We start from the raw sequence: 27305 nt of genomic DNA on the forward strand, positions 1-27305 counted from the left end.
CATTCTAGTAGTCATCATGTTACATTGTTTTACACTAAATGGGTTTGTTATGTTTAGATTAGACAGGTTTTCAAGCAATTTCAGCAGCCTATATTACAGCCTTCCCCAACCTGGTGCCGTCTAGATGTGTTGGACTGCATCTCCCATAATTTGTCATACTGGCTGGGAATTATGGGAGATGCAGTCCAACAGATCTGGAGCATCAGGCTGGGGAAGGGGGCAATTTTGCCATTTTAGCTTCTAGCCTTTCCCTCCCCACCACGGATCCATAAACCTTTAATTCTAGGACCTGAAGTTATACAAGGGCAGGTTTAATAACCAAGCTGCACAGAACAACTTTACACTTTCAGGAAGATGACAAATTGTTAATACCACTCAATATTTAATGTCACAGGATAGCCCTGAATTAGCCACAGTTTGCATAATTGAAAGTCTGACATAATCCACAACTGAACTGAACATTCAGTGAAAGGTTTGTATAGTTTAATTGTCATATAATGATCAGTCATTTGTAAAAGGATATGGAAGGCAATTTGGAAAACCATGACACTTAACAGATAACATTGGGCTGGCACATGGCTGGCCACTGCTGGATACAACTGGAACGGAAAAGTTCTACCACAGTTCTGCAAATCCTGCATTAATTTTGTCAGTTAAAAGTGTACTGTGAGAATTAAATACTCATCTTTACATATACACAAGTTATGCCATGAAAGCATATTTGCTTACAAACATATAAAAATACTTGTTAACTAGTTTGATAAGAAAATAATGTATAAAAGTATATAGCAAAAAACATTTAATCATCTGACAATGAAAAGAGCAAATTCATCTTTTTATATTACACGAAAAACAAAATCAGCTACAGGTTTAGTTTTCTTGAATCCCTTACCTGGAGATACAAAAGGAAGACAGTTTTTTATTCCAAACCATGATGTAAAATCTTCTAAAACTGAAATGCTCAAGTCCAGAAATGAGCCCAGGTATTTGGCCACATAGTTTAATAGTAATAATCCTGTAGCTGTTACTGGAGCCATAAAATAAATACAGTAGACTGTTGACCACTGAAAAAAGCTGCAGCATAAACAAGAGCTGAAACACACAACTCTACTGACAATGAAATTCAGTGTATTGGCTTCCTGTAAGGCAAGCTGAATTTTGAAGTCTAACCTAATCAAAGGGTAAAACCTCCAAATCCACTTTTTAAAAAAATACTCTACATTTTGATTAGAGGACTCCCTCTTGAGTGTGATTAACAAAGATGTCACAGGTGTGTGTGCGTGCGCACGGGGGGGGGGGGGAATACCCATACAGCAACTTCTAAGCTTGACTTCAATACCTTGTCTAAGATTGTTTCGTCTCTATTGTGAATAAAACTCCACAAGGTGCAAGCTTCTTTACGCAACGGAAGAAAGAAATCGGGAATATTAAAAGAAGCCTTAGTGATTTGACATCTGCCCTGAGAGGACTAAGCTGCCTTCTAGGACTGCGTCAGTCTGGTTCTTTTAGACTAAGGCTACTTTGGTGACCATTTATACAACATGCACATATAAGGCTAGACAAAACACTGAGACACATAGAAAGGTAGGTGAGGAGAATTAAACTGGCAGTCGATAGCTTGGTTCAAAGGATTCTTAGACAATGGTACAATGGCAGCCTTTCTTGTCCTTTTCCTTCCTTGTTGGCTCTGGAGAAGGAGGGCATTCTTGTTCTTGAAATTTCCTATGGAAGAACAAAACTTCAAATTACATTCAGGCTTCAGCCCAATACAATTTGCACTCATTTAAGTTCTCAATTGGCCACAAATTCCTTTGTTAAAAATTTAGAAATTTAGGGATAGGGAACATATGGCACTCCAGATGTTGCTGGGCTGCAACTCCCAGCATCCCTCACCATTATGCTGGCCAAGGCTGCTATAGACCATTGTAGGACCATCCCCTCATTCCTTCTATAGACCACTGTAGGACTCAAGATGGAAGCAAATTTCAACTTTAAGGAGCCCAGCCTTTGGAGCTACAGGTCTAATATTACTCCGTGTGCACCCTATGATAAAAGAGAACATTCTAGCTCCAATGGGTTTAACACAAATTGATGGCTTTTAGAGGGCTGCTTCATGCTTTATGGAAAATTTGTTGTCAGCAGTACTTGGAATGTCTCATTCTAGCTTCCTTTCTGTCACAGCATAATTGGCTGGGTTCATTCAACATGACAACCCATACTCAACCGTTGCGAGTTGTGCTGTGTGAACCTGCGCTAACAAGCCATGGTTTGTTAGCCACCAACAGCCCATGAAGAGAACCCATGGTTTGTCGTTGGGTTGTGAACTGCGGATTGTCTGTGTCCTGTTTCCCCTCTTCACCAGCTACTCAAGAAAGGGAAGCTCTAGGCTCCCCACCCCCTTTTCACAGTGGCCACAACTGTCAAACTAGACGCGGTTACTGTGATTGGGAGTGAGAAAGGGAAGTGCACTTTTCCATGAAGAACAGTGACTGAGGACTCAGGGAAGTGGGGATTCAAAGCAGGACACCCCCACAGTTCAAGCCTTTGAACCCTGGGGTTAACCTTGTTAAAGGGGTGAGCTACACCCCATTTCCCCACCTGTCAATGGTCAAAGGCTATCAAACCAGCCTACAGACAGTCTAGTCTTGCTTCTTACCTTGTATGTCTGACAGTTCAAACATACAAAGGCTCCAAGAAAGGCAAGCCTGTATATTTTTGACAGTCAGAATTGCACACTTGTGCAACTCCAAAAATCTGCTAAAACGGGGGGGGGGGGGGGCATTTGTGCACATTCCCTGGTGCCAGAAAAATGTGGGGAAATTATTTTGGCCCTGCTTAGTTCAAAGAAAAGGGGAAAAATTAAGGCTCCGACGGATCAGGGTTATGATCAGAGTGGGTGGGGATGGGGAACTTCTCAGCAGACAAGATGGTTCTGCCGCCAAGTCCCCTGGGATACTGAGCGGAGCTGGTTGGAGGAAGCAGGGGGGAACAACCCACGATGAGGCTGATTGTCTGCCGGGCTCATCGTGGGTAGTTCTAACGACAACCTATACTGCATGACTTATTTCACAGGTTGAGTTGTCATGTCGTACAAACTCGACCAATGTCTTGCACCCGTGCTTGGTTGGAAAGGACTCCTTGCAAGCAACAGCCTACGTTCCAAGTCGTAACCTTTTGTGGAGCCTAGATTATATAGCAAAAGCTCTCCCATGTCATCTGGAGTGCCGTAACACATAGTAGTGGCAACGCAGCTTGACTGCAGCATGCTACTGATTACTAGAACTCAGTAACAAAACTAGCCAACACATCCTGGCAGGGATATTAAGGCTATATAACCAATGAATATGTGGCAACGGTAATGTAACAGATCATGGTGTATTCAAGAAATTTTGCATTAAACAGCAAATGTTTCTGTTCATAACACTACTCCTGTCTAGAGATGTGAAGGCCTGGGTGGAAGGGAAGGCCCTAGGAAAAATGGGAGGAAGTCAGACAAATTTTAAAACACCCAGTTTTTCCCAGGGAATTTTAGAGAATCTAGGGAAAAAACCTTCTCCCCCCCAATTTGTTTCAAACCCCCCCCCCATTTTTTCCAGGCGTTCTAGTCCTGTCCTTGCCTTTTACTACTGAAGACAAGAGGCTCCAAATCTTGAAAAGGCCCCCTGCATCCATTCAGATAGATTTGTGAACAAACTTAGTGCTTACTTTAGCTTTCCAAAGTATGCCAGTAGTAGTAAGTAGCCTCTTTTAGGAATTTAAAAAGTGAACTGAAAAGTGATCCATTGGAGGATGTGGAGCAAGAGCCCATTTAGATCCACTGTTAAAACTGTAGTTCTATAATGCATTGTCTGTAACCTCTAAGGAGCACAGGCTGTACAGGACAATTTATGCTGAGGTTCTAGGCAACATTAATTATTAAGTTTCCTACTACATGGTTCTGTTAAATGACCCCAACATACCAACACTGTTGAGATAGCTACATTTACATGATATTTAAAACAAATTGCTCAGCATCTGTAAAGAGAATCCATATATGTCTTACATTAAGGGCCAAGTTAAACATTTTTCTACGCATTTTTGGCTTATTTACTTCAGTGTAAGCATGCATGATCCTGATTTGGATCAGGACCATGGTGCTCCATGAAGGGGGATTTAAGCTTCCCCCATTTTCATCCCAAAATTCCACCCCTGGTTTTAGGATGAAAACTGAGTGGGTGGGAAGCTCAACTCCCCCTCCCAGATGCCACAGTCCTGGGGTGGAATTTCAGGATGAAAACTCAGAGGAAGCTTAAACCCCCACTCCCAGAGCACCATGGTCCCGATCGAAATTATGATCGCGCATGCTTGCACTGAAGTAAATAAGCCACTCACTAATAGCTTTGCTGTGCATGATTTGGAGAATGTTTAGTTTGGCTCGAAGTTTCTTGTTACCGTTTTATACCTTTGTACAATATTTAAGCACTTGCTGTACAGAAATATCAAAGAATAAACTCCATCAATAATGGAATAGTAAGAGAAAGATATGCTGTTTTGTTTTAAGTGCATTTTAATGTGTTTACAATACGAAATTTACCTTATAACTCTGACAAGTTCGTGAAAAGCTTGGTCTACATTCAGTCGTATTTTTGCTGATGCTTCCATATATGTTACTTTCAGCTGCCGTGCTAGTTGCTGTCCTTCCTCTTGTGTTACCTGAAAACAGAAGTAAGAGATATGATAGAGATTTGGCAATCCAGTGATATGTTCCGACTGGCTGACCTACCTAATGCTCACTGCTGAAATATAATGCTGTGCATCGAATTCTCGATCAACTGTGGTCTTTGTCAACATGTTTCTTTAAAGAGAAATGCTTTTTTGAAAAATTGAGCCCAATACCCTAAATGCTTAACAAAGCAAATATACAGACCAAGTATCCAATTTGTTTCTATATAAAATTAGAACATGGAGTTGTGATACAGAAGTGCTACAAACATATACTGTTGCTCAGGCCAGTAGCCGTAATGCCTCATTGATGGGACAGAATACTAAGAATGTAAGAAGAGCCCTGCTGGATCAGACCAATCGCCCATCTAGTCCAGCGTATTTCCCCACAGGGGCCAATCCATTGCTTGTGTAAACCCCACAAGCAGCACACGAAGGTAATAGCCCTTCCATTATTTTATTTATTTATTTTTATTTATTATATTTTTAATCTACCCAATAACAGTCATTCTCTGGGTAGATTACAACACTCTGTTATTGTTCCTAGCAGCTGGTATTTAGTGACATCCTGTGTCTAAACCCGGAGATTGCATTACTGCAACTCCGGCGCAATCACACATTTCCCTAAATCAAATTACCTGGAGCCACATGAATTTGTGCATAATGTTACAGCCCAACATGTACCATGAAGGGTTCCATTACTGAAGGTCTGGGCAACTTGCAGTCTAAAACATCTGGAGGGCCAAAACTCCCATCAGCCCTAGCTAACATAGCCAATGGTGAGAGCTGATGGGAGCTGTGGCCCTCCAGATGTTTTGGCCTACAAGTTGCCCATCCTGAGCTACCATAACAAAGCAAATCATAGGAGACAGATGTTGGTTCAGTACTGCCACAACTGGGCTTTGGAATAGACTTGAATTTATTGGCTCTTAAAGTACTTTAAACCTGCAAGTAGACTGACTGTTTAAAAGTTGTTTGTAATATCCAAACAGACAGTAGATATATACTTGTTCATAAGTGCATGCATTTTAGTAAGTTTCTAGTTAGTTTCTGTTCTGAAGAGATTTACTACTTCTATTAACAGGGAACAATCTTCTGGGCACTCTCCAACGTGATGAGTAATTGTTGGTACGGGAAGTGTTGTAAACATAATTGGGAAGAGACTCATGCCTTGATAATGACATCATGGACCGGTGTCTCATCTTCAAAGATTTTGACCTGAATCACATTCATATGGCATTACTCAGAGAAGCTGATTTAATACAGAAATGCTTCAGTAAGTTAGGAAGGCCAGTTTCCTCTCCGATACCCTTAAGAATTGTATCCACTACTAGTTTTCAGTTCAAGATGCCTTTATCTTGGCAACCATTCCTGTAAAGCTGGGCGACTCAATCTCCTTGATGGCATCCTGATGATAGATGCCACTGCCAAAAGGAATTTATTCATTACTACAGTGCCCCCTCCGTAAAAAAGAATGGTCTTTTCTAAAGGGAGTAAACCACAGCAATGGTTCTGTCCATGGTTTAACAAGAAGGGCCAAATCTATTCGATTACGGCAGATGCTGCCATGGCCAACTTCCACTGATGCCATATTACACCTGCTTGAAGTAGTCGGCTGGGTAGCTGCCTTATATCAAGTCAAGAGCCAGTGTGGTGTAGTAGCAAGAGTGTTGGACTGGGAGCTGGGAGATCCGGGTTCTAGCCCCCACTCGGCCATGGAAACTCACTGGGCGACTTTGGGCCAGTCACATACTCTCAGCCCAACCTACCTCACAGGGTTGTTGTTGTGAGGATAAAATGGAGAGGAGGAGGATAATGTAAGCTGCCTTGGGTTCCTTGCAAGAGGAAAAAAGGCGGGATATAAATGCAATAATAAATTAATAAATAAAGAGCACAGCTCTATCTAGCTCTGTCTTGTCCACACTATCTGGAAGCAGCTTCCCAGGGTTTCAAACAAGAAGCTTCTCTAGCGATACATGGAGATGCAAGGGACTGAACCTGGGGCACTGAACCTCTGTGGTACATGCTGTACCACAGAGCTATGGTCATACCCCATAAGAAGGGGAAACCCAGGTCATTCCAGAATTTAACTACTGTCAAATATTTTACCTGTCTTTGAAGGTCCAAGTCTGCTTTATTACCAACTAGAATCATAGGAAATTCATCACGGTCTTTTACTCTAAGAATCTGCCTTTGAAACTTATAGATCTCTTCAAAGCTGGAGGAACAAGGAAAGGAAAACACACACATTAGAATAGCAACTGCATGCTATCAGCCTACAGCTTTAGAGAAAACCTTGCAGAAGGACACACAATAAGTTTGTGGCAGAGGTGAGACATGAAATGAAAACACACACACACACACACACACGCACACACACACACACAGCTGATATTCTTTGGCACCCCGAGAGTCTGTATTTGCCCAGTAGAATTTTTTAAATCTTCCTTTTAAACTGAGATCTCTATGAGATATCCTACAGTGCTTTTGAAACTCCCAGTTTCAAAAGAGTGGTTTGCCATGTGGCATTGTTTTCAAGAAACACAAGCCCACAGTCCTCTTGGGCAAGCAGAACTAGCTGAATGGTTCTCTGGACCCTAGTCCTAGCATTAAGTCATGATGCTCAAAGCTATGACCAAATACATTTCAATGGGAATTATTCTAGCTATTGCCCCAACATAAGTAGATTCCATGGTACTGATACACATTTCAGGGGATTTTATTTTGCCTTACCTTCCTCTATCTGTGACTGAGAAGACGAGCAGAAAGCCTTCCCCTGTCCTCATGTACTGCTCCCGCATGGCTCCAAATTCTTCTTGGCCTGCTGTATCTAGGACTAGAGTTGAAAAGCTAGTTAATTTTACTTCTCAAGATGAAGTATGTCAAGAGAATAGCCTAGCTACAGTTATCCATGCTCTTATAACCTCTCATCCGGATTACTGCGATGCGTTCTATGTGGGGCTGCTTTTGAAAATAGTCTGGAAACTTCAGCTGGTCCAAAACAGGGCAGCAAGACTGTTAACGGGGACTGGCCACCGTGACCATATCAGGCCAGTACTTTTCAAGCCGTACCAGCTGCCAGTCCATTTCCAGGCCTGACTGAATGTTAACACCAGCACTTCCAAAGCCCTAAACAGCTTGGGGTCAGGCTACCTGAAGGATCGTCTCCTCCCATATATACCTGCCTGGGCCCTTAGATCGTCTTCAGGGTCCTTCTCCAGGAGCCCCTGAGAAAGGAAGTGAGGCAGATGGCTACCAGGAAGAGGGCCTTTTCTACTGTGGCACTCCAGCTGTGGAATGAGCTCCCTAGAGAGGTTCGCCTGGCGCCTACATCGTACTCTTTCAGTGTCAGGTGAAGACCTTTTTTATTTTTCTAGCATTTCAGCATTTTAACATTATCGTCTTTTAACTTTGCTGTTTTAAATCTGATACTGTATTTTTAATCTCTGGATTGCTGCTAAGATTTATTCTGGTTGTATTTTTATATTGTAGTTTTAAGCTTTTCTATTTTATACTGTTTTTATGCTGTACTTTGTGGTTTTAATTTCTGTGAGCCACCAAGAGAGCTTTGGCTATTGGGCAGTATAGAAATGTAATGAATGAATGAATGAATCTGCACATTCTCCTCATACTATAATCTCCTTCCTGTCATGCTCCAAACATGAGTTATGGTTGAAAATGTTTTTAAAAGTTGTCTTATTTTGGTAGAAAGTTTCTAAAATGCTCGTGTCCTCACAGATTGTACCATAGGGCATGTTATGCATGACTATTTATTAGACACATGTGTGACAGTTCGGCTATAAAGCAGGGGTGAGGTATGGTTCATTTTTAAGACTAAACAGAGCGTGTGGGGGATGGGAGCGACACCTGCCCCTCCCCTGACTTACCAACACACCCCACTGTTTTAAGGCATTTTCCCCAGCCTGGCTTCAAAAATGGAAGTGAACCGGGGGGGTGGTCTTAAAGCAGCAATGTGTGGGAAGGGAAGGTGGGTGAAGGGGCAGGCTTCACCCCCATCTGCTGCACGCTCTCTTTAATAAAAAAAAACAAAACACACACCCTTTTCTAGACAAACTGGAAAGCACATATTTAGTACAAATTCACACATATATGTACGTGCGTCTGGTTTCTCCCTTGGGCCACATAAAGATGTAGAAGCCACTGCTACAAAGGCAGGGAGACCATCAACATCACATGATATTATTATATATTTATAACATACAATAGTAGTTAAGGAAATTACAGTCAGCAACAGTACGGACACAAGTGCAAACAGGGAAGGAGCCTTCAGTGTCTGTGTAATGTCGTTACTGAGGTTGCGCTAGCGTAAATCAAAGTGCAATGTCAACAGCACATGCTAGCACCACAGGTTTCCTGGGAATTCTGTCGTGCTAGCATGCAACAGTGCACAACCATTGGTTTACGCTGGCGTGATGTCAATAGTGGCAATGCATGGACACCATTGGATCTTTCCCACATTCTGCAGCCAATGCAAATTCTAGAGTCGGACAAAACCAAAAGAAAAAAGAAAACTTACTATCCAGCCTTGCTGCTCTGTCATCTATCACACATTGTTTTGTGTAAGAATCTTCAATTGTCGGATCATAATCTGTAACAAAGTAGGACTGCAGAGAGAAAAGAAAAGAATGTTCAAACCCAGAGTTATTTTCAGACCCACAACTCCATCAAGTCACTCTTCCTCATCAAGGATGTCAAGTCTGCAGAGAGAATGAATATGATCTTCACTTGTGCAAGAACTATGTTCGGATGACCAATTACATTTCAGAATATTCATATGATTGTTACCTGTGACATATCCATGGCGGAATTATGACCAGGCATGTGGTGCTCCTCAGGAAGCAATCTTGCTTCCCTTACTGCTTAATGCAACTGTGAGCTTTCAGTGCCTTTATCTGCTTTTTTCCTTAAAATTTAAACAATGTAAGGAGAGTGTAGTCGGAAGCGACTGAACGAATAAACAACAAAGGAGAGTTTATGCTATTAAGTTGACATGCCTTAAAATGTATGAATATTCCAATAAAGCTAAATGTTCAAGTTAAGCTTTGCATTTCTTTGAATATAACATTGATACCACACTAAGTGCACATTACTGCCTTTCCTCCCTTAAAGAGATATTTCAGTTCAAATACTTTTGACTATTGGACAAACTTCAGATATTTATAGAGCCTGTAAAATTAACATAGAATATATGCTAAACCAGATCTCACTCAATATAGGGAAGCAGACAATTTTCCAGTTCCCATTTTTTCCAAAGAATCCACCTCAATGAGGGATGCGCCCAATTCCAACAGACAAACTTCAGAGGAGAGCCCCTTTTCCTGCCTCCATCCATTCTCCATCTTTGTGTGAAATTGTGAGGTCCAGCGAGAACACTGCAAAGCCTCCCCACTGCTTAGCAGCTGCCGCTTCAGGCTTCTGGGACCTGGCGCAAGCTCTACAGAGGTCAAGCAGAGGGGGCATAGCTCAGTGTGACAGAGCACCTGCTTTGCATGCACAAGGTCCCAGGTTCGATCCCCACCTTCTCCAGGTAGGGCAAGGAAAGAATCCTGCCTGAAACCTTGCAGAGCTGTTGCCAGTCAGTGTAGACAATACTGGGCTAGATGGACCCAGGGTCTGACTCAATATAAGGCAGCTGCCTATGTTCCTATGAAACCATTTCCCTTTCCATCCCTACATTCAAGGAAGTACAACATTAACAAATGAGCACCAATACAGTACAGCGTTGCCTTCATTCATTCATTCATTCAGGTGTGAGAGTGTCCAAGGCCAGCACCAGCCCCTGGGCAAAAGCAGCACAACTCTTAGCTCTGAAACAAGCCTGAGAGTTTTACACCAAAACCAGGCTACAGAGCAAGGAACAACTGCTAAGTCTGAATCTTGTGCTTCAAGATGACTATGCATACCGAGAACACAAGTCATTCCACAGCCACTCTGCATGGAGGCCACGGATATAGATGCATTTTAAGCATGGTCACGCAGGGCTTTAAATAAGAGAACACAGCTGTAGATACTGAGGAAAAGGCAGAATATGGAGATGAAATGAGATGAGTTCTGGAATGCTCTCTCATGGGAAGCTCGCCTGGCACCCGCAGTGCTGTCTTTTTGGTGCCAGAGTAAGACTTTCCTGTTCTCCCAGGCTTTTGAAGTATTTTAAAACATATTTTATTATTTTAGTCACTGCAGTACAGTTTTACCTCATATATCTAATATTATATTTTATGCTGTGTGGGCATGTTTATTAGCTTGATATTGTTGATTGTTTTCATTGGGATTTTATTTGTATTGTATTTTAAATCTAGAGAAATGTATTTTATGAGGCACTTATTAAATAAATAAACGTAAGGGTGAAACAACAGAACCTAGCAATAACTTGGACACTGGGGTGGATGGAAAAGGAATGGGTCAAAGTAATCTTAAGGTTGCTTAGCTAGGGAAAATGTAGGTACTCGTGATAGCCCCTCCTCTCCAAGCAAAAGGCCTGTAACTATGAAGCCTTTTATAGCTTCATTTCTATGACTTCATAAATAGTGAATCAGTGCTAATGAGTCATTTAAACAAAGTTGTTTGACTAAACTGCTCAGAACAGATGTTGGATTATTCACAGAATTAGTTCAGCACTCAAGTTATTAGACAGGGACTTTCCTGACATGGCCAGCTATCAGTCACCTCCTACCTCTCACCCTTCTTCCAATTCATGTTACAAAAAGTCATACACTTTAAAAAGCTCGCAGGACAAGTGTCTACATTCTGTGTAGATATTAGAAATAGTGTAACAGCAACAGGCTATTCAGACACAATGGGCGTTTGAAACTTATCCACACCTTTGTGATCAGTAGACAATAAGGAGCCAGTGCAGATGTTGAGGCACTCAAGCAACTGCTTCCACAATCAGGAGGGAGGGCACCACTCTGTGGCAAGCCTTCCAAGCAGCCTTCAAAAGGCAGTCTGGGAGCATTACAGTAGTCCAACTTCAACAATACAAAGGCAAACTGATGCAAAAACTGAGCCTCTGTATTTCCCACCTGCCTCTGATTCTCTCTCAACATCACTTTTTTCTTGGGTTTTGATAACGTTGCTCTTTGTTTTCCTCCAGTTCATAATTTGATTCTTTCCTCTCTTTTTTACTTATGACCAATTGACACTGCCAATGTCAATTCTTCAAACCATCTTCTTCACTGGCTTCCCTCACTTGAAAACTTCTTGTCTTTATTTCAGATGTTTCTGTAGCCTTGCTGCTCTAGCTCTTTGTGTGTGAGTTTTCCCCTGAAGCCATCACTCTGCACGTACCACATTTTCCAATTAAGGTTACCTTCTCTGTTCCTGACCTGTGTCTTTCTTCCATGCAGCTCTCTGTCACTGGAATGCCCAATGACTTCCAGCTCCTTTCCTGTTCCTGTTCAGCTATTCACTCTGTTTCCCCCAGTCTGATGGACCTCATTTTCCTCCCTAAAATGTGTCAACCCTACTATTAGGTTGTAAGCCTATAGGCAGGAGCTTTTACATTTTTTGTACAGTACCTAGAAGTTTTACTTGCTTTATCGAACAGACAGCTCTAAATCCAAAAGACTAGGCTGCAATCTTCTCGCCAAGAGTAGAACAAGTAGGCATCAGTCTTGGAAACTGCCTCACCATGACAGTTCCACACACTTGTACTTTTCTACAGTACTACAGTATGTTGGAGCAGAAAAAGATCCACAGGTCTCATCTTCTGCCCAAGGCAGAAATACATATTCCCTCACCCAGGTTTAGTATCCTACAGATGGTAGACCTGGGCTTTGAAGAAGGTGCTCAATACAACATAGACAAAGCTGCAATGAAATTAGTATCTGCAAACTGCCATCTTTGCCTCTCCACATGAGCCAGCAGTTTAGGAGTTGAATAAACATGCCCTTTGAGACAGGACGACTTTGGGCTGATAAACAGAAAAACATGTTTAACAGCTTTTCAGACCTGTCAACTGGGAGTTTCAGGAACGTATGTAAAGCCACCACCTAAAATTCTGCCGTTAGCTTCTAAATGCCAACATGACTAGTGCCTATGAACCTGGTGCCTGTTCCCTTCTCTAATTCCTCTTGCCCACCATTGTTTGAATTCTATTCACTAGTGGACATCAAGCAAGAACTGTAGTGGTTACCTCCAGTAGTGCTGCAATCCTAAACCTACTTTCTTGGGATCAAGTTGCACCAAAATCAGCAAGACCATGGATTGGTTTTCACAATGCTTTGTGTACATGTGTGCACTAACACCCACTTGCAGTACAGAAACAAGATGTGAACACTGTAGTTGTAGAGGCCTGGAACAGTTATTTCACGATCATGGGGACTGCTATAGAATAGATGGTGTGCGTGGTCACATATTACATTTCCTCTAGTATATACATGTCTGAGGATAATCAGGACTGCGTACATAAAATGTGTACATAAAACCTTCTTCTGTGAACTGAAAGTTCATTCCAAATAAATATTTAAGACCAGAAGGTAGGATCTGGGGGGTGGGGGGTGGAATAATGCAGAAGAACACTATACTTCTCCGTTTTAAAACATGTTTCCAGAATTATCTTTGCTACATGATCTCAGCCTGAACTAAAATGATTCCAGAAAGGCTGAACAGTTCTGCCAATTCTCAGATGGGCAGGGAAATAAGCAGATGTTTCTACTACAGCTCTCATTTCAGAGAATACTGGTACGGTAATGTGCAAACTACACATTCCTTACACTATAATTTATTCTTGGATTAGCCAAATTACAACTTCCAAACAGCATTAAGAATACTATTGCCATAACTCAATGTGTTACGCAACATGTGCCAATTTTACAAGGATGCTTTGTGCACCTCCTATGGAAAGTTCCATTTAAACATTTATACCACACCTTTCCAATAATAACCTTGAAGCTAGCTTACAATATCAAAATTAAAAATAATCAAAAGACAGAAGCAAATTTTTAAAAAGATAAACATCCAAAGGAAGAAAGCCACTGAAGACAATTCAGTAGCACAATTAAAGTTAGTCCAAATGCTCTCTTAAAGAGCCAAACGTCACCTTGCTGCTGTGCTGTCAGCAAGTGGCTAAACCATGGCTGGCTGGGGGATACTGGGAGTTTTAATCCAACACATCTGGAGGGTACCAAGTAGAGGAAGGCTTGTCTAGACTTACAGTGCTCTTTGAGGTAGGCATTCCAGTCTGGGTGCTGCAATTCCAAGGCTAGGGGTGGGCAACTGGATGCCCTCCAGATGTTTTGAAGTACAACTCCCATAACCCCAGCCTGCACGGTCAGTGGTCAGGGATTATGGGAGTGCTAGTCCAAAACATCTGGAGGGCACCAGGTTGCCTGGCCAAGGCCCTATCTCATGTCCCCACCAACTGTACTTCAGATGGAAAGGGACAAATCAACAAGACTTTGATTAAACAAAGCACCCAAGCAGAGAGTAGGCTCATATGGAAAGAGGTGGTCCTTAAATAGTACCGTGGCTCCAGACCTTTCAGTCCTTAAAGGTTATGATCAGCCCTTCGAATTGGGCCCAGTAACACATTAGAAACTAGTGCAGCCTAGAGCAGAACTATTATCCACCTTCTACCACATAATAAGGCTGCCATATTCTGAACCAACTGACGTTTCTGGACACTTCTTAAAGACAGCCCCAAACAGAACACATTAGAACAGTCTGATCAGGCCACAACTAGAGTATGATCACTGTGGCCAGGTGTGGTTTCTCCAGAAAGGGATGCAGCTGGTGTACCAATCGAAGCTGCTGAAAACTGACTCCCAGCCACAGTTGCCACTTAGCTGTGCTGGATCCAGACATACTCCCTAAACCACATGAAAGGTGTGATGCAAACTCTTAGTAGTCATTTGCATTTGCTGTACAAACAGTAGCTGCCTTAGGAGAAAACAGTCCAAACATGGCTTATTGTTAAATTTTGCGAGTACAAAAAGGTACTTTACTATTCAGGGACTATTACCTCATAACTTCTTGAGCTGACCCTGGCAGTAAAAACAAACTTCTGGTCTGAATTCTAGCAAATTATACCTTGAATGCGAAGGTGGCGGTGGGAGGACTCAAGGAAAGAGGGAGATATGCATGTTCACTGGCAAAGCTCTTCACATCAGTCAAAGAATTTGTTTTGTCTTTGTTGTTGTTCAGTCATTCAGTCGTGTCCGACTCTTCATGACCCCATGGACCATAGCACGCCAGGCCTTCCTGTCCTGCACTCTCTCCCGGAGTGTGCTCAAGTTCATATTCATTGCATCGGTGATGCTATCTAGCCATCTCATCATCTGCCGTCCCCTTCTCCTTTTGCCTTCAGTCTTTCCCAGCATCAGGGTCTTTTCCAGAGAGTTTTCTCTTCGCATTAGGTGGCCAAAATATTGGAGCTTCACCTTCAGTATCTGTCCTTCCAAGGAGCACTCAGGGTTGATTTCCTTTAGGATGGACTGATTTGACCTCCTTGCAGTCCAGGGGACTCGTAAGAGTCTTCTCCAGCACCAAAGTTCGAAAGCATCAATTCTTCGGCACTCAGCCTTCCTTATAGTCCAGCTCTCACAGCCATACATTACTACTGGGAAAACCATAGCTTTGATTAGACGGACCTTTGTTGGCAAGGGGATGTCTCTGCTTACTATGCTGTCTAGGTTTGCCATCGCTTTCCTCCCAAGGAGCAAGCATCTTTTAATTTCATGGCTACAGTCACCGTCTGCGGTGATCTTGGAGCCCAAGAAAGTAAAATCTGTCACTGCTTCCATTTCTTCCCCTTCTATATGCCAGGAAGTGATGGGGCCAGATGCCATGATCTTCGTTTTTTTAATGTTGAGTTTCAAACCAGCTTTTGCACTCTCCTCTTTCACCCTCAGCGAGTTACAATGCAGGGGAAACAAGCAATGAGAAGCTCTTATGCAAAACTGGGGCCATTGTTTTTCTGTCAACGCCTCTGGGCTCTTTTGAAGTTAATTCTCCTTCCCTTTTCATTTTGTGATCACAGAACAGCTAAAGTTTTAAACTTTAAGGTTTAAGGCAGCCTTCCCCAATCTAGTGCCTTCCAGAATGGCCACTGGCTGCTAATGACAGGAGTTGTGCTCCAACACATCTGGAGGCCATCTGATTGGAAGGACTGGTGCAAGCTTTGTTCAAAAATGCAGCTTTAAATATTCACATATGCATCAGTAGGCAAGCTACAAAAAACAGTATACACTAGTCTTTGTGAACTTATTTTCAAGCCTGGGCTAATTTTTTTTTTTTAACTCCTTAAATTAGCTTAGAAAGTGGTATCTCTAGCTTAAACTTCAGTAATTGTTTTCCTTGATTTGTTTTAAACTGACAGCAATTTTAAGCCAAATAATAATTTCTGGTATTTATACATTTTGAAGCTACTTAATATATTCTGTTAATCTACCCTGCAGACTTTGTTCTTATCAACACTAGCATGTTCTCCATCCACTCCAGTCCCTACAGTAATGCTCAGACTTTAACATTCTCTACTTGAGACACAGAACTTTGGGGAAAGACTTCAGCTTCAACACAATTAATAGCTATATTAATACTACCCCCTCCAACTCCAGCTCAAAGTCGATGTAAAAACAAAGTGATTCTCTCTCATTGATCTCAAGTTCACTCCTCCCACCCCACCCAAGAGCTTTGCCATAAAGCAAGCCTTTTCTCATCTTCAGGCAAAGTTACTGTCACAGTGGCATGCAACCAAAAGACACATGCATAATTGTCCAGAAGCTAAACTAAGCTAAATTAGGCTGACTACATAGGGCCCTTACCAAAACCAGAGAAAGACCATTTATATCTATATCTGTCTGTCTGTCTGTCTGTCTATCTACACATACACCCCAAAATAACGTAATGCATATTGCTTCAGGCAGAACTTTCCCTTATACCTCATTTAAAGTATAAACCATATAAATGGCAGGAGAACCCGTATTTTTAGAGTTAGCAAGCACCACAACCTTTAATATTTTAAGGCAACTTCAAAGTTACAGGGATTTCAAACAGTGAACAGTCTGTCAAAAATAATGTGTTGCAATGTTTGCATTTTGTTTTTCAGATCAGCATGAGAATGGCAAGAGACAAGACACTACAACTTGACACCCGGGTTCTAAGAAATCAGATTCATTCTATTACAAGAACAACAATTATGTGTCTTACCTCAAGCCCACATCTCTCCCCATTTTATGACAGCTTAAACAGTTTAAATATACTTAAGAAGAAAACACATAATCAGCATTATGCACTGAAACAACAATTTGAGGCTGCTGCTTTATGCTCTGTTAGCCATTAAAAGCTGGAACAAACATTACGTATATCAACTCCTTATCTCCCTCTAACCCAACTTACAGAATGACAAGCTCCCAAGCTTCTAATCAGGCCAGTAGCCAGCCTAAAAGTTCGGGGGGGGGGGAGAAAAAAAAGGGGCAGTTCATCTGGTTTGCAGGCCTTTTAAAGACAACATTGTAAGCTCTACTTTAATTATTGTTTATTCGTTCAATCACTTCCAACTCTTTGTGACTTCATGGACCAGCCCACACCAGAGCTTCCTGTCAGCTGTCGCCACCCTCAGCTCCCCCAAGGTTGAGTCCGTCACCTCCAGAATATCATCCAATCATCTTGCCCTTGGTTGGCCCCTCTTCCTTTTGCCTTCCACTTTCCCTAGCATCAGCATCTTCTCCAGGGTATCCTGTCTTCTCATGATGTGGCCAAAGTACTTCAGTTTTGCCTTTAATATCCTTCCCTCAAGTGAGCAGTCTGGCTTTATTTCCTGGAATATGGACTGGTTTGATCTTCTTGCAGTCCAAGGCACTCTCAGAATTTTCCTCCAGCACCACAGTTCAAAAGCATCTATTTATTTATTTATTAATTTATTAAATTTATTAATCGCCCATCTGACTGGTCACCCAGCCACTCTGGGCGATGTACAACCCACCATAAAACAATTTAAAACAATAAAATTTTACCATAATTTTTTTTTTAAATACCCTAACCCACCCCAAATGCCTGCCTGAACAACCACGTTTTTAATGCACGACGGAAGCTCATTAAAGAGGGGGCATGACGGAGTTCCCTAGGGAGGGAGTTCCACAGAGTGGGGGCCACCACAGAGAAGGCCCTCTCCTTCGTCCCCACCAGTCTAGCTGTCCTGGCTGATGGGACAGAGAGAAGGCCATCCGAGGCTGATCTTGTTAAGCGGCCTGTCTGGTGTTGCTGGAGGCGCTCCTTAAGATAGGCTGGGCCGGAACCATATAGGGTTTTAAAGGTCAAAACCAACACCTTGAATTTGGCCCGGAAAACAACTGGTAACCAGTGCAACTCCTTCAGCACTGGAGTGATGTGATCTCGCCGGCGGCTGCCTTTAATCAGGCGAGCCGCCGCGTTCTGTACCAGCTGCAGCTTCCGAACCATCTTCAAGGGTAACCCCACGTAGAGCGCATTACAGTAGTCTAAACGAGAGGAGACCAGGGCATGTACTACCGATGGGAGCAGATGGTCGGGAAGGAAGGGGCGCAGCCGCCGTATCAGATGGAGTTGATACAGCGCTGTCCGGCTCACAGCTGACACCTGAGCCTCCATGGACAGCTGGGAGTCCAAAATGACCCCCAGGCTGCGGACCTGGTCTTTCAAGGGTAGCCGTACCCCATTCAACACCAGGTCAACATCCCCCAGCCTCCTCTTGTCTCCCACCAAAAGTACCTCGGTCTTGTCAGGGTTCAGCTTCAGCTTATTCCTCCCCATCCAGCCACTCACCGTCTCCAGACATTTGGACAGGGATTCTACGGCCAACCTTGGTGAAGATTTGAATGAGAGGTAGAGCTGCATGTCATCCGCATATTGATGACACTGCACCCCAAACCTCCTGATGATAGCCCCCAGTGGCTTCACATAGATGTTAAATAGCATCGGGGAGAGGATGGAACCCTGTGGCACCCCACAAGTAAGTGGCCATGGGTCCGAAACCTCCTCTCCCAGTGCTACCCTCTGGTACCTGCCGGAGAGGAAGGACCGGAACCACCGCAATACAGTGTCTCCAATGCCCAACCCCTCCAGGCGGTCCAGGAGGATACCGTGGTCAACGGTATCAAAAGCCGCTGAGAGGTCGAGGAGAACAAGGAAGGTAACCCCTATCCAGAGCCCTCCTCATATCATCCACCAAGGCGACCAAGGCCGTTTCTGTCCCATGCCCAGGCCTGAAGCCCGACTGAAATGGGTCTAGATAATCAGTTTCTTCCAAATGTGCCTTCAACTGCACTGCCACCACCCGCTCAATCACCTTGCCCAAAAATGGCAGATTTGAGACTGGGCGAAAGTTGTTCAGAACTTGAGGATCCAAGGAGGGCTTCTTTAAGAGCGGTCTTATCACTGCCTCCTTGAGGGCTGATGGCATCACTCCCTCCTCAAGGGAGGCGTTCACCACCGCCTTGATCCCCTCACCCAGTCTCTCTCTGCAGCTCATAATGAGCCAAGATGGGCAAGGATCAAGTAAGCAGGTGGTCGGCCTTACAGATGAAAGCACCTTGTCCACTTCATCAGGAGGAAGAAGCTGGAACCGATCCCACAAAACCGGTTTGCCACAGGCCGCCTCTTGCTCACTAACTGTATCCACAGTGTGCAGAGTAACACACCTAATCTGATCAATTTTATCTGCAAAGTGCCTTGCCAAAGCCTCAGAGGAGGCCTTAGAATGCTCCAGTGGTTCCGGAGCCACAGGACCGACCAGGCTCCGGACCACTTGGAACAGCCTCCTGGGGCAGCACTCTGCAGACGCGATGGAGGCAGCATAATATTCCTTTTTTGCTGCCTTCACCGCCATGTGATAGGCTGAAGATATAGCTCTAGCCCGTGTCTGATCATCTTTGGAGCGAGACTTCCGCCACCGGCGCTCTAGCCGTCTCACCTCCTGTTTCAGAGCTCGTAACCGCGGATTGAACCATGGTGCAGTCCGAGCCCTGTTCAGGGGGAGAGGGCGTTTCGGAGCCACCCGATCTAATGCCCCCGTGATTGCGGCATTCCAGCCACCCACCAGGGTCTCGACCGAGTGGCCGTTGGCATGCCCCAGAGAATCCCCAAGCGCGTTCAGGAATCCATTTGGATCCATAAGACGCCTGGGGCGGACCATTTTAATGGGTCCTCCACCCCTGCGGAGGGGTTGTGGAACCGAGAAGTCCAACATCACCAGATAGTGATCTGACCATGACAAGGGGGTGGTGGATATACCCCCGACTTCCAGATCACTCCCCGCTTCTCCAGAAACAAACACAAGGTCTAGTGCATGACCGGCTACATGGGTGGGCCCAGTTAGAATATGGTGCAGCTCCCAGGAGGCCATGGTCTCCATGAAGTCCCGAGGTGCTCCTGTGAGGATGGCCTCCGAATGTACGTTGAAGTCCCCCAACAATCTATCTTCCTCCGCTCAGCCTTCCTTATGGTTCAGCTCTCGCAGCCATAGGTTATGACGGGGGATACCATTGCTTTAACTATGCAGACCTTTGTTGTCAGTGTGATGTCTCTGCTCTTCACTATTTTATCAAGATTTGTCATTGCTCTCCTCCCAAGAACTAAACGTCTTCTGATTTCCTGGCTGCAGTCAGCATCTGCAGTAACAAAGTCTGTCACTGCCTCCATGTTTTCTCCCTCTATCTGCCAGTTATCAATCAAGCTGGTTGCCATAATCTTGGTTTTTTTTGAGGTTTAACTGCAACCCAGCTTTTGCACTTTCTTCTTTCACCTTTGTCATTGGGTTCCTCAGCTCCTCCTCGCTTTCAGCCATCAAAGCGGTATCATCTGCATATCGGAGATTGTTAATGTTTCTTCCAGCGATTTTAACTCCAGCCTTATTATTATTATTTATATCCCGCCTTTTCCCTAATACTGGGACTCATCAAGCCCAGCACGTCGCATGATGTGTTCTGCGTACAAGTTGAATAGGTGGGGTGAGAGTATACAACCCTGCCATACTCCTTTCCCAATCTTAAACCAGTCAATTGTTCCGTGGTCTGTTCTTACCGTTGCTACTTGGTCGTTATACAGATTCCTCAGGAGGCAGACAAGATGACTTGGTATCCCCATCCCACCAAGAACTTGCCTCAATTTGTTATGATCCACACAGTCAAAGGCTTTAGAATAGTCAATAAAACAGAAATAGATGTTTTTCTGAAACACCCTGGCTTTCTCCATTATCCAGCGGATATTGGCAATTTGGTCTCTAGTTCCTCTGCCTTTTCGAAACACAGCTTGTACATCTGGCAATTCTCGTTCCATGAATTGCTGGAGTCTACCTTGCAAGATCTTGAGCATTACCTTACTGGCATGTGAAATAAGTGCCACTGTTCGATAGTTTGAACATTCTTTGGTGCTTCCCTTTTTTGGTATGATGATATAAGTTGATTTTTTCCAATCTGTTGGCCATTCTTGTGTTTTCCAAATTTGCTGGCATATGGCATGCATCATCTTGACAGCATCATCTTGCAAGAGTTTAAACAGTTCAGCTGGGATACCGTCATCTCTTGCTGCCTTGTTATTAGCAATGCTTCTTAAGGCCCATTCAACCTCTCTCTTCAGGATGTCTGGCTCTAGCTCACTGACCACACCATCAAATCTATCCCCAATATTATTATCCTTCCTATACAGATCTTCCGTATATTCTTGCCACCTTTTCTTGATCTCTTCTGCTTCTGTTAGGTCCTTGCCATCTTTGTTTTTGATCATACCCATTTTTGCCCGGAATTCACCTCCAAAGTTTCTAATTTTCTGGAAAAGGTCTCTTGTCCTTCCTATTCTGTTATCTTCTTCCGCTTCCGCGCATTGCTTGTTTAAAAATAATTCCTTATCTCTCCTGGCTAACCTCTGGAATTTGGCATTTAATTGGGCATATCTCCCCCTATCACTGTTGCCTTTTGCTTTCCTTCTTTCTTGGGCCGCTTCCAGTGTCTCAGCAGACAGCCATCTTGCCTTCTTGGTTTTCTTTTTCTTTGGGACGTTTTTTGTTGCCGCCTCCTGAACAATGTTGTGAACTTCTGTCCATAGTTCTTCCAGGACCCTATCTACTAAATCTAGTCCCTTCAATCTATTCTTCACCTCCACTGCATATTCATGAGGAATATTAGTGAGCTCATATCTAACTGATCTGTGGGTCTTCCCTATTCTCTTTCGTCTGATTCTAAATTGTGCAATAAGACGTTCGTGATCTGAACTACAATCAGCTCCAGGTCTTGTTTTTACCAACTGCATAGATGTCCACCACCTTTGGCTACAAAGGATGTAGTCAATCTGATTTCGGTGTCGACCGTCTGGTGAAGTCCATGTATAAAGTCGTCTCTTAGGTTGTTGGAAGAGAGTGTTTGTTATGCACAGTGAGTTGTCTTGGCAAAATTCTACCAGCCTATGTCCTGCTTCATTTTGTTCTCCCAGACCATGCTTGCCTGTAATTCCAGGTGTCGTTTGACTACCCACCTTAGCATTCCAGTCTCCTATAATGAAAGTAACATCTTTTTTTGGCATACTATCCAGTAGGTGCTGCAGATCCTCATAGAACTGATCTACTTCTGCTTCTTCAGCATCGGTGGTTGGGGCGTATATTTGGATCACTGTGATGTTAAATGGCTTACCCTGAATTCGAATTGAGATCATTCTGTCATTTTTTGGATTGTATCCAAGCACTGCTTTAGCCACTTTATTATTAATTATGAAGGCTACTCCATTTCTTCTGTGGTCCTCTTGTCCACAGAAGTAGATCTGGTGGTCATTTGATGTGAAGTGGCCCATTCTAGTCCATTTCAGTTCACTGACACCCAAAATGTCTATATTTAATCTTGACATCTCCCCAATAACCACATCCAATTTGCCCTGGCTCATAGATCTTACATTCCAGGTTCCTATGGCGTGTTGATCTTTAGAACATCGGATTCGTCATTCACCACCAAGCACCATCGGCTGCTAGCTGTCCTTTTGGCTTCGAGCTAGCTGTGTCATCACATCTGGGGCTAGTTGAACTTATCCTCTGTTCCTCCCCAGTAGCATTTTGACCATCTTCCGATCTGGAAGTCCCATTTTCCGATGGTATACCGACATATCTCTGGTTGTACTGATCCATTTAGTTTACATGGCAAGAATACTGGGGTGGGTTTACGTTTCCTTCCCCAGGGATCATATTTAGTCTGACCTCTCTGCCATGACCTTCCCGTCTTGGGTGTCCCTTCACAGTTTAGCTCATGACGTCATTGAGGTGCTCAAGCTCCAGCACCACAACAAGGTAACAATCTCCTCTGCTGAAGCTACTTTAATTATTTGGTTCTAAAAAATTTTAGGGGGGCAGAGAAAATTAAGGGGGGGAGCCCTGCCCCCCAGCTACAGGCCTGCTTCCAATTAATTTAGGAAGGGGTGTTAGAAAAGCAGCACATGCTCCCCCCCCCCCGCAGGGCTACTCTTATGGTTCTCGCAAAGAGGGTGGGGGACTCCTCTGCATTACAAAAAATGAACTGAGGAACATATAGGATTGCTCTTTCCAGGTTTTTCTCAGTATGAAGCACTTGGGTAAATGGAATGAGTTTCAGAGCCATATCCAGATATTAATCTAAAGCCTTTGAACCCTACTGTTCTACCAGAAAAGTCTCCCAGAGCAGCTGATGAAGATTAATAATACAATTTTTTAAACCCATAAACCTGAAAAGCAGACAAAATACAAAAGGAAAAGGGATTGGGAGAGAGGAGGAAAAGGCAAACTGAGGCACTAGTTCTTAGTTATGAAGTTCTTAAAGGTGTTCTAACGGCAGAGGGCACAAGCTCCCTGCAGCTGCTCTCCTGTGGCTGATGGATGAGACCAGGTTGGGTCTCTCCCCTGCCATGATGTTCTTCCTGGGAGAAGGGAACGTAGCCTCCCACTCACCCTTGGTCCTCAAGCTGGTGGCACAGGAGACATATCAGAAGCCAAACCTCAAACCTAAGCCTGCCTCATGGAGAAGGATTCCCACCAGTATGCACGCACACACATTCAAGTTCCCTTTCTGTGAATGTATCCCTCGCTTCAGATACATATCCATCAGTATATAGATCTAAATTTATTCCAGATTAATCCAAATAAATTGAAATCAGCATTCTACTTCTCTGAAGAACATTTTTTGAGCTGCCTTGACAGTAAGTTCACAAGAGTCACTAGCCCATGACGTTTTACTAGACCACCTGCCCACACTGTTTGAAATGCATCCACAGCCTAAACAGAGAGGGTGCAATCAAAAAAATTGAGAACCAGTTCCCTCCCAAATTTACATAACCTTCCCAATCTGGTGGCAACTCCTACTTGTCATAGGCAACCAGACTAGTGACTGTCTGGGGGGTGCAGGAAATAGAGGTGGGTGCAACAGGCAGTCAAGAGTATTCAGTTTGCAAACTAAGGCACTAGGAATGTATCTGGGAAGCATACCTTTTAAAATACATAAATGGTGACCAGAATACGTCCTTTATGCACAGTGCATTAAATTCATGCTCTCAGATAAAGACACACCTTGAGAATGCAACTCAGGTTAATAATTGGCAACAGGAGCTATGAGAGTAGTCTGTTTTGTCTCATCATCCCTCTTGGCAAGTTATGCCAAGGACAATTCTATTCCAGTAAAGCAGAAATCCAGCCTTGGTAAATTGTGAACTAACCAAGCTTGCACCTTTGAAAACCAAGCTTGCACTATTAATTACATCTGACAGATGTAGGTTAGGAAGAAAAAGGAAATTCTGTGAAAAAAAAATCAGCCTTTATTTTAGGTGCACACACATGTAGGGATCAGGGTGCTAGCAGAAGCTGGAAACCATCTTCCTCATCCCTGTATTTTATCTATTTAGCATTTAAAGCTTGCTCTGTCACTTCTGTCTGCTTTCTGCTTTACAGATAAAGCAAATACGTCACTTTTGTTGCGGTTGTATTGCTTTGCAATCGTAAGGGCCAAAACACTATTATGTCCATAATCTTTTAGATTAACATCAGTTAGCCTCAATGGAATTTCAAAAATGCCAGTCCGAATCAGAGTCTATTCTAATGTGCAGCTTGACATATTTCATGCAGTGGGGGTAAAATTGTGCAGTCGGAACTGAATTTTTGTGCATGAGGCTAGCGACTGTTGGGGAAAAAGTTAAGAAATAGAATAATAATAATTAATAGTGTAATTCTTAATTTTGGGGAGGGGAAACATAACAACATAAGAAGAGCCATGCTGAATGAGACCAAAGGTCCATCTAGTCTAGCATTCTGTTCACACAGTGGCCAACCAGCACAAGCAGGACATGAGTGCAACAGCACCCTCCCGCCCATGTTCCCCAATAACTGGTGTACGTAGGCATACTGCCTCTGATACTGGAGGTAGCACAGAGCCATCAGGATTAGTAGGAATTTGTGCACCCCCCTTTTAAAGCCATCCAGATTGGTGGCCATCACTACGTCTTGTGGTAGCAAATTCCATAATTTGAGTATGCGCTGTGTGATGGACTTCCTTTTATCTGTCCTGAATCTCCCACCAATCAGCTCCATGGGATGATCCCAGGTTCTAGTATAATGGGGGGGGGGGGATCTCCCTATCCACTTTCTCCACATCGTGCATAATTTTGTACATATCTATCATGTCTCCCCTTAGCCTCCTTTTTTCCCAAGCTAAACAATCCCAGCTGTTGGAACCTTCCCTCATAGGGGAGATGCTTCAGCCCCTTGATCATTTTAGTTGCTCTTTTCTGCACTTGTTCCAGCTCTACAATATCTTTTTTTAGGTGTGGTGTACAGAGTATTCCAAGTGTGGTTGCACCACAGATTTGTATAAGAGCAGTATGATATTGGCAGTTTTATTCTCAGTTCCTTTTCTAATTATACCTAAGATGGAGTTTGCCTTTTTTACAGCAGCCTCCCCTTAACCCCATTCTTTTCAAGGCACCTCCATTTATCCATCTTCCTCCCCTTCTTTCCTTTTCTTCCTTGCCCTTTTGCCTACAGTCCTCCTGCCCACTGTCATTTTCCATTCTCTTCCTTCCAGAAGTTCTAGAGCAGTAACACTCATGAATTATGGTTGAAAGCTGCTTGTGCAGTGGAGAGTGGGGGGAGCATGGGATGGAAGCCTGCTCCCACTACAACATGAGGCAGTAATGCGTCTCCTCTTGAGTTCATAAGTTACCTTTTATACTGAGACCATTTGGTAAATGTTTACTGTAAATAGAAGCCATATAATTTCAAAATGTTTTCCACATCAGTTCAGGTGATCATCTCTGGAACACTTGCTAGAAATATATTAGGTGCTTTAAAGATCAAGAGATGTGTGGCCAAAAAACTGATAATCTGGAAGACACAACAGAAAGGGGGATAGTTAAAAGGAGGATTTGGAGACAGAGATAGGGGAATTATTATAAAGTACTTGCTTGCGTACAAGGTTTCTACACCACTTTTTAAAGTTAGGAGCCTTCCCCCTGCCCCCAAGAAAGGAGAACATTAGCCAAGGCAGATACTCGCTGTCTCCCTCTTCTCCTACCAGCAAGAAGCAAAATGGTTGGCCACAGATGGAAAGTGCACTGACGTCTGGCCATGCCGCAGTAAAACAAAGTATCAACCCTATACTCTTTGTTCTGATATTCACATGCCTGAGATTGAGTTTCAAGGCATCTGGACATAACTTCAGCTTGACAGAGAGTCTGCTGAGCTATGCCGGGGGAGGGCTTTTATGCAAGGGTATGTGCACAAAGTGAAATTTACTCAGACCCAGTTAGCTCAAGGCAAATATTTACCCAATTACTCCCCACACACAGGTGACATTAGGATCAATACACTTTGGAACTGAAGTCTTAAAACTATTTAATTTTTATGACATCTATCCCTACAATGCAACAGCCCTGCCTGAGCACCAGGAGAATCAAAAGGACCTTCTTAGATGCCTGTTAAAGTTTAACACACAGGGGGCATAGACCAGTGTTGAATATTAGAGTCACTTGTAGCATTCCATGGTTCCCTGCAATCTGAATTGCTTCTCCTTCCACACAGAGAAGACATCTCCTTCGTTTTCCTCTGAAACGATATGGAAGATGCTGCATTCACCATTTCCCTCTATGCTGAAGCCTTCCTCAACCTGGTGCCCTCCGGATGCCTTGGACTAAGAATCCCATCATCCTGGACTACTGGCCATGCTGGCTGGGGCTGCTGGGAGTTGTAGTTCAAAAACCTCTGTGGGAGGGCACCAGGGTGGGAAGGCTGTCTACTCCTTCTAAACCTAGGACATGTTACCAATAGCAAAATGTAAAGTTTTAATAGACAAGTGTTGCTTTTCCATGTGTTAGATTCTGTTTCAAAAACTCAAACAACTCTAATATTCAGCTTAGCCCAAAAATGTACGTTTATTTATTACATTAATATCCTGCCTTTTTTCCTCTTGCAAGGAACCCAAAGCAGCTCACGTGGTCCTCCTCCTCTCCGTTTTATCCTCACAATAACCCTGTTAGGCTAAGGATCAGTGACTGGCTCAAAGTCACCCAGTGAGCTTCATGCCCAAGTGGGGACTAGAACCTGGATCTCCTGATTCCCAGTCCAACACTCTAATCACTATACTACACTGGCTCTCATTTAGGAACAGAGCTTG

At 43.5% G+C, this 27305-nt stretch overlaps 1 protein-coding gene across 3 annotated transcripts in view; it reads right to left on the minus strand.

Moving 5' to 3' along the window:
• Positions 1–362: 362 nt before the first annotated feature.
• The window catches only part of RRAS2 (RAS related 2), a 52872-nt gene continuing 25929 nt past the window's right edge, over positions 363–27305 (minus strand). For 2 of the 3 annotated variants that reach the window (XR_014790915.1, XR_014790909.1), the window contains exons 2-3: positions 14752–26017; positions 9245–9326 (exon numbers count right to left, since the gene is read on the minus strand). Coding sequence is in view for 1 of the 3 variants with exons in the window: in XM_084854991.1 (XP_084711117.1) it covers positions 1635–1722; positions 4574–4692; positions 6811–6919; positions 7435–7537; positions 9239–9326 (507 nt within the window). In the remaining 2 variants the exon portion in view is untranslated. Of the gene's footprint in view, positions 1723–4573; positions 4693–6810; positions 6920–7434; positions 7538–9238; positions 9327–14751; positions 26018–27305 lie in introns of those variants that run through there. The other variant, XM_084854991.1, reaches the window with a different exon arrangement.

Source organism: Heloderma suspectum, chromosome 1 (assembly GCF_057233095.1).
Source record: "Heloderma suspectum isolate Gila_16-S chromosome 1, 16-S_ref, whole genome shotgun sequence".
Classification (NCBI taxonomy): Eukaryota; Metazoa; Chordata; class Lepidosauria; order Squamata; family Helodermatidae; genus Heloderma; species Heloderma suspectum.